The sequence below is a fragment of the Bombus vosnesenskii genome, unplaced genomic scaffold (assembly GCF_011952255.1).
Source record: "Bombus vosnesenskii isolate JDL3184/JDL3185 unplaced genomic scaffold, Bvos_JDL3184-5_v1.1 scf7180000013263, whole genome shotgun sequence".
Lineage (NCBI taxonomy): Eukaryota > Metazoa > Arthropoda > Insecta > Hymenoptera > Apidae > Bombus > Bombus vosnesenskii.
The window spans coordinates 7,692,522-7,699,784 of NW_022882923.1; the positions used below are offsets into that span (position 1 = coordinate 7,692,522).

The window sequence follows — 7,263 nt, forward strand, 5'->3', positions numbered from 1 at the left end:
GTCATTACTTTTGAAGAAAATTATCTTTCTTAAAAGAGACGCCAATCTGCATACGTATTCTTTTTCGAAATTAAAGCAATAAATGTAAAATACCTATAAATTCTAAAAATATCTATAAATTCTATTGATCCCTAATGATATACCAGAAATAGCTATATAGGTAAATAAAGCTAGGTCTAATGATTAAATGTTCAACGTTTGGTAGAACAAAAAGATGATCGGTGAAAGGCGATCAAAAGAATCGAAAAAATTGCATCTTTGTACATCGGTTTATTATCATAGCGGTACTTTGACACTGGTTATTTTAAGAAAGATAATGTCTAGCCTCTTCGTTATTTCTTATCTGCTCTCTTCCACTCTTATCCTTTGTTTTTTTCTGTTTGTTAAGGAGTCTTGGCAACTGGCCAAGCCAGAATTAAGTTCGGAAGCTACGTTTCTGTACACTCGGTGTGGCCGCTGTTGAGAGCGGTTTCCACCTTGCGATCATTTCTCTCTCAAGCTCTCTCTCTCTCTCTCTCTCTCTCATGCTCTCTCGCTCTTTCGTCCTTCTTCTCTTTTCCATTCTTACTCTCTAACTCTTCGCTCATTTCTCGCATACTTTCTCACACCCTCTCCTTCACTACTTCTTCGCACACCTTTTTTTCTCATTCGATCTCGCAGCGTTCGATAAAAGTTCTTCCGGCCAGCAATCGCTCTCCGCTTCCCGTCTCGCACTGTCATTCAAACGTACAATTCGCCACCGCGAATTTCACGCCAGCACGTTTCCTGTGTCCCATCAATTTCTTTTCTCCGTCTTCTCCTCTTTCGCTGTCACTCTCTCTCTCTCTCTCTTTCTCGCTCGCTCCCTCTATCTTCGTCGCTCTCTCTCTCTCTTTCTCTCTCAAGCCTTCTTCCCATTTCTCGCCCTTTCTCACCACATTTTCCTCGTACGTAGCCTAGCCGCACTTCTACCGAGTCACGGAAGCGTCCTAAACGTACGGTGAAAAGTCCAATCCAGAAACGCGGCACGTTACAATTATTATTGTCACTGTGTGCTATTTAACGTTCCGATCGCCTGAGCTTGATGCAACGCATCGATTTTTAATTATTGCCACCTGCGGTTTCTCTTTGTCTTTGTCTGCATTTCATCGTCTCACACCAGGATGAGGTTTCTCGCGAAATACCAAAAGAAAGGGTACTGCATCAATTTCAATCCGCGCAATCTGCAGTACCAATTTCAAGTCGTTTCTTGGTCACGAACGTGTTCAGTTCGATACGGTCCTCTTAAGCAAGCAGTCTTTGTTTTAATGAATTCCTCGATGAAACACTGATTTTTCGAAATTTGACTGAGCTTCGACTACTTCTCGAGTTTATCGTTCGCTCGAGATTCGCATCGAGAGATGTTCCGCAGAATCCGTGGGATTTCGGCCAACAGTTTCCTTCGCTGAACTTTCTCGTATGTCCGGTATTTCCCGACGGACAAAGCCGAATCTGGTGGTTATGCGGGAACTACTTCAGCTTTCTCCTGGAGAAGGTGATCTGTTTGAGCTTTGTACATCTTAGTCGGAACTGCTCAGCGTTCATCCGCTCACCTTAAACGAGCGTTGTACAGTTGTACACTGCTGCGTTCTCTAGTGACTCATTGCCAGAAAGGAACATTGGCTGACCGGGAAATTATCTCTTTCATGATAAACCGTTATCTAAATAATGAATTTGAAATTGTTTTGATTCCGTCGTGTAAAAGTTTCTCTACTCAATTCACCTCTTATTCAATTCTTAAAGTTATCGAGTTATTATCACTTGGCCCTTGGTTCTTCACGTGAAGAACGTCTATCGGAGATCGAACGTCGACGTTCGATCTTCTAGACGCTTGACTGGTTGCGTCGCGTCGGCTAATCGTCGGAAATCGCGTTCGAGTTTCAGCAAATAGAAGGAAACTAACAGGAAGATGAAAAATAGATTACTTTAGCATACTCCTGTAGTGCACGTCCGTTAGTCGTGTTCTCGGTAGTCACTGAGATAATATTGACAAAATTTCAACACGTTTCTCGTAATCCTCGGCGTCTAGTTGCTTATCTCTGTTGAACAATCGAGCATATTCAGACTCTGGTCACCAAAGTTCGGTGGTCGGAGTGAGCGTGTGCACTTCGATGTTTTCGTGACGATGATACCTATCCCTTCGGCGTACAGTGGCTCGTCGCGACAACACTACAGTGAGCGCAGCTGCGGCACCGAGGGCTGCACCAGCCAGCACCAACATTCCGGGATGAGCACCAGCGGATAAAGCCTCGGAGACTCTCGCGTCGGAATCAGTCGCTCGATTATTCAATTCCTCTACTATCGTATTTGAATCAGGAGTATTCCCTAGTACCAACTTCTCTTTTGTCAGGTTGTTCAGTCTCTTCGAGTATTTCTCGGCCGTCTTCTTTTCTTCTACTTCCTCCTTTAGCGACGCAAGTTTAGATAGCTTCAAGGAGGTGATCTTACTCGACGATACGCTAAGTTTACTCGGTCTCTTGCTTTTCTGCCTCTTGCCGTCTATACGATTATCGATAGTTCCTGGATCCGATTCGTTCTCCATCCTAATAATTGACGGTTTGTCTTCGTTCGTTCTCCGATACGGCAGCCCGGCGACGTCCATAATTGAATTTTTAATCTCCGCCGAAGTCTGATCGATTTCGATAACTTTCTTGCTCGAGTTTCGCTCCTTCTGTTCCGTCGTTGATGTTGTTATGTTTCGAAACGACGTAGGTGCTTCGTAATAACGCGTTTCGTTACTCGGCAACGTTGGAACAGGTTTCGTTTTGTAATTTGTCGAGTTCTCGGTGGCGTTATGAGAACCGACTATTCCGTGACTCGAGTTTCTATAGGTTGATTGCTTGGTGTTATTAACGGTAATAGATTCGTCGTGAGAACCGACGTCGGTAACGTTGGAAGACGCGTTTAGGTTATTAAAATGAGATGTACGTCCGATCGGAGACAGAATCGATAATGTGGAAGCGGTGGGTGTTATGGTTGGTACGGTTGTAGGAAGAGGGCTCGGCGGTGATGGCAATTCGTATAGGAGTGATCCTGACATTTCCCGTGGAGTATCGCATTGACCCGGTTGAACACCTTTATTTAGTTGTTCGTGCTGCCGTAACCATTCACCCAGCCAATACAGATCTTCGGTGCAATCCCAATGGTTTGCGCTTAAGTTGAGAATACGCAATTGAGGTAGCATGTAAGGTAGATCGAATCTAAGACTGGTGCTGTTAGTTCGAGACAAGTCCAATTGGACCAAGCTCTTGCAAGCCGACAGCGCGGCGTCATCCGCTAAAAGCTGTCTGGCTAGAACAGGACTTCTCGATACGTCGAGGAATACGAGCCTTTCAGGCGTAGGTACTGGAAACGCCATATCACTTTGTTCCTCTTGCTTTTGTTCGAGGGAAGTTAATCCTGACATACGAAGCTTGGCGAGGTTACTTGGTCCACTTAGTGTATTAGCCGGTAACGTTTTAATGGGATTATCAGATAGATCAAGTTCTTCGAGTACCGGTAATTGACCGAGCGCTCCCACCTCAATCGCGTTAATATCGTTATCATTTAACGTCAAGGATTTTAGATTGTATAGTCCCTGTAGATCGTCGATTTTCAAAGTTGTTATCCTATTTCGTTGAAGCTTCAAATTTGTAAGACTGTTCGGTAAACTGGCCGGGATCTTAACGAGAACGTTACCAGAAATATCCAATTCTTCGAGAACCTCTAAACGTCCGAGAGCGTCGTTTTCGATGTCTATCAATCGATTCTCCGAGATATCTAATATCCGTAAAAGGGGATAACTGTCGAGGTCACCGCCACGAATCGTGGTTAACTTGTTACCGGCTAGTCTGAGCGCTCTGACGGATCTTGTTAGCGCAGCTGGAACTCTTGCCAAACCTGTACGAGACGCATCCACAGTTTCCAAGCGTCTGCCAGTACCCAACAGCAGAGAGACATCTCTTTCTTTAAGAGGATTCTCCGAGAGTTTTAGTATCGATAATCCCGGAAGCGGTTGCAAAGTTCCAGAAGCCGCCCGCGCTAAACCGTTCCTCGAAACGTCGAGCTCTCTTAGTCTGTCGAGACTCTCGAACCACCTGGCACCCAAAACTTGTAGTTGATTTCCACTGAGATCCAACTTTTGCAACGAATAGAGTGGCGTCAACGCACTATCTGGCAAATCCGCCAGCCTGTTGTCCGATAGATCGAGATACTCCAACCGATCCAATCCTTGAAACGCATCCTCGTGCACGGTGGATATCGCGTTTCTACGCAAACTCAACCTCACCAATCCCGCAAGCGTCCTAAAAGCTCCGACACTCACGTCTGTCAGCGAGTTGTCAGACAAGTCGAAACGCGTCAGCTCGCTCATATTCGTCACACGGCCTACTAGCACATCGTTCAACCGTGCCAGATTGTTGCATGATAGGTTCAATGCTCTGACGCGTTCAAAGCCGTGCCACGACACGTTCAAGAACACCAACGAACAGTTCGTCACGGATACGTCGTCGAGGTAGGGAAGAATCGTCGAATTGCCGGAATCCGACTCGACGAACGTACCGTTTGCATCGAATTCGTTCAACGTACCGATCACTTCGAAATCGTTCAACGAATCGCTCACTTCCAGTTCGTCGAAGAAACCGATCACTTCGTATTCGTCCGCACCGTCTATCGCGAAGCTTCTCGTTTTAATCGGCAATTCCGATAATCCTGGCGCACGTCCACGGCACTTCACATTTACAAAAGCCGGTAGGTCCCTTTCGGCGGCACTCTGATGACACTCGCATAAATCTGGACACGCGGAACTGCTCGCCATCAAGGCGAGCAGCATCAACGGAAGCCACATCGCTTCCAATTCGGCGTTTTCACATCTCGATCGGCCGATTAATCCTCGAATTACTCGTGGAGATGACGATGACAAAACGAGGCGATTGAGTTGCGAGCGAGCATAGACACGTCCGGTAGCTCATCGACGGGAAATTTGACGCGCGACACGTCGTGGACCGAAGGTGATAGATGCCGCCAAAACTTACGCGTATACACGAATGCCAGAGCGCGAGTAGACTATCAGCCGCGTCAGACGTGATGTCCATACGAAGGACTGACAAACACTGTGGCGCCCGACTCGTAGCTGCACCCGCCTCTCTCCTCTTCGTCCTCTATCCTCTTCTACCCCTTTCCGTTTCTCTTTCTCTCCCTTCGGCCTCCAAGCCGGCTGTGTGCCGCCACCTACAACCCTCCACCCTTCTATCGTTTCCTCTCTCTGCCTCTCGCACAGCTTTTTCTCCCTTTCTCCGTTTCTCCCACCTATTCCCATGCACGTTCTATAGATATATACATCTACTACCACCGGCACTCGTCGCTTTTGCTCTCGAACTCGATAAGGGGCGCGAGCGCGCTTGCGTCCTCTGACAGGGTACTGACGAGCAGAGCCGGTATCCTGCGATTTCACCAACTACCACCGTTGACGACCGGCTGCTTGTCTGACTGACTGACTGACTGACTCGCCTCGACTTTCTTTAACTCGATTCGCGTGCTGGGATTTCCAAGACGCATAGCCAAACTATTCACCGCTTCCGCTATATTCGCCGTAAAGAAACGAAACGACTCCTCTTCCTTGATGCCCGTATTTCCACCCACCAACCTGTGCTCCATTTACAAGATCAAACAGGTAAATACGAATGACGTGGAGATCGATTAAAATTACTGCCGTTAGTCGAACTTGGATATTCTTCGATCAACGATCGCTTAAAATCGTCGACAGGTAAAAATCGTCGTCGAGTATGAATCTCGATTGAAACATGAATCTTTACGAGCAGATTATTTTGTTCGTCCGTTTTCCCGTAGACGTTGTCGCATGCGTTATCGTTACATGTACGTCGAGGTTTCTTTTATTCATTTATTAACGGCACATAAATTCCCGTCAGCAAATAGCACGTGAGAGAATCGTAACAATTTCTTGAAGCATTCATCCTGTAGCAGCCACACATATAGAAAGTGCAACTAGAACTTTAGCAGCTTTGTGAACTGCTAGCCGCTGGCTTTCTTAAATTCGATTCGCGTGCTGGGATTACAAAGGAGCTGAGGTGCAGTTCGCACGAAATAAGGTGAGAGGTCAGCTACTTTCCCAGCATGCACGCTTTCTATCTTGTTAAAGTATTTCGGCCGATACGATTATTTTAGGCGAAACTGTCTGTAACGCGTTACAAAACATTTTATCGCAAGTTCTATTTCTTTAAGTCGATATCAAGATAACGATTATAACTACGAACTATCGTTTTTAAACAGTGGATTAATATCATCGGAATACAATTTGATTAATTCATATGAAAATTTTGTAGTGCAACGAACGGAATAATTAAACCCGATTTATCTAAGGAGGTATACTGAGTGAGAATTTCGAATCGTTTGTATAGTCAAAATTTAAACCACTTAAGCTCGATCCGTACGCCTAAGAAGCCATTGTTTTCGCTTTGCTGATATAATCCTACTTAGACGAGAATGATTGAATAGAGTACTTGGAACGAAAGGACAAGGAGATTTACTGTCAACTAATTTCACATTCTCTGACGTGTTGTCATTTTCAGTACTCCCTATGCATGTCAGTTAATTATCTTCTCTTCGAATTAAAATATATATTGAAATGTTGTTAAAAATAACAAGTTGATGACAAATATTTTGTTCTCTATTACATTTTTCAAAAAGTTTGTTGCCATTTATTCTTACGATATGAATAGGATATGTTTAAAATATATAAATTCTCTCCATGGTAAATTTTATAAATTATTTTAATGGCTCGGTTTGTGCATTTAAACATTAAGAGTTGGTCGAATTTTTTTGGCGAAATTCTATGATTTTGATCTAAAAATACGACACAATATTATATTCAAATTATATTTGCATTTAAGTCGGCATTGAAAATTTTGGTGTGAAACAAATTCCGCACAAGTGTAATCATACTTACAAATTTCTGCTGTTAATTTTGATTCTATAATGTTTTAAGATTTTTGATATTTAAATGTGTGCGAAATGCTACATTGCGGTTTCCAGTCGAAAGCTTCAAAATTCGTACAAATTCAAAATTAAAAATAAATGATAGAAACTGTGGACTTTGAACGAATGAATACTCGTCCTGTGACGTCATTACTGGCTTGAGAAAGCGATTTTTTTTTAGTCATTGACTCCTAGTTTCTCCTAATGTAACCGAAGCAAATTGATAGGAAACATTCTAACATTGACTTGAAAAATATATATTATATACAATGG

The 7,263-nt window shown here is 44.0% G+C and overlaps 1 protein-coding gene across 1 annotated transcript; it reads right to left on the minus strand.

Moving 5' to 3' along the window:
* Positions 1–250: 250 nt before the first annotated feature.
* Positions 251–5,119, minus strand: LOC117232047 (LRR receptor-like serine/threonine-protein kinase GHR1). Its single transcript, XM_033491168.1, has one exon. The coding sequence runs from the start codon at positions 4,841–4,843 to the stop codon at positions 2,090–2,092; it is 2,754 nt and encodes a 917-aa protein (XP_033347059.1). The 5' UTR covers positions 4,844–5,119; the 3' UTR covers positions 251–2,089.
* Positions 5,120–7,263: the final 2,144 nt, after the last annotated feature.

Coding starts and splice junctions, on each gene's coding strand:
- LOC117232047 (XM_033491168.1), bottom strand. CDS start 4,843: ATGTGGCTTCCGTTGATGCTGCTCGCCTTGATGGCGAGCAGTTCCGCG.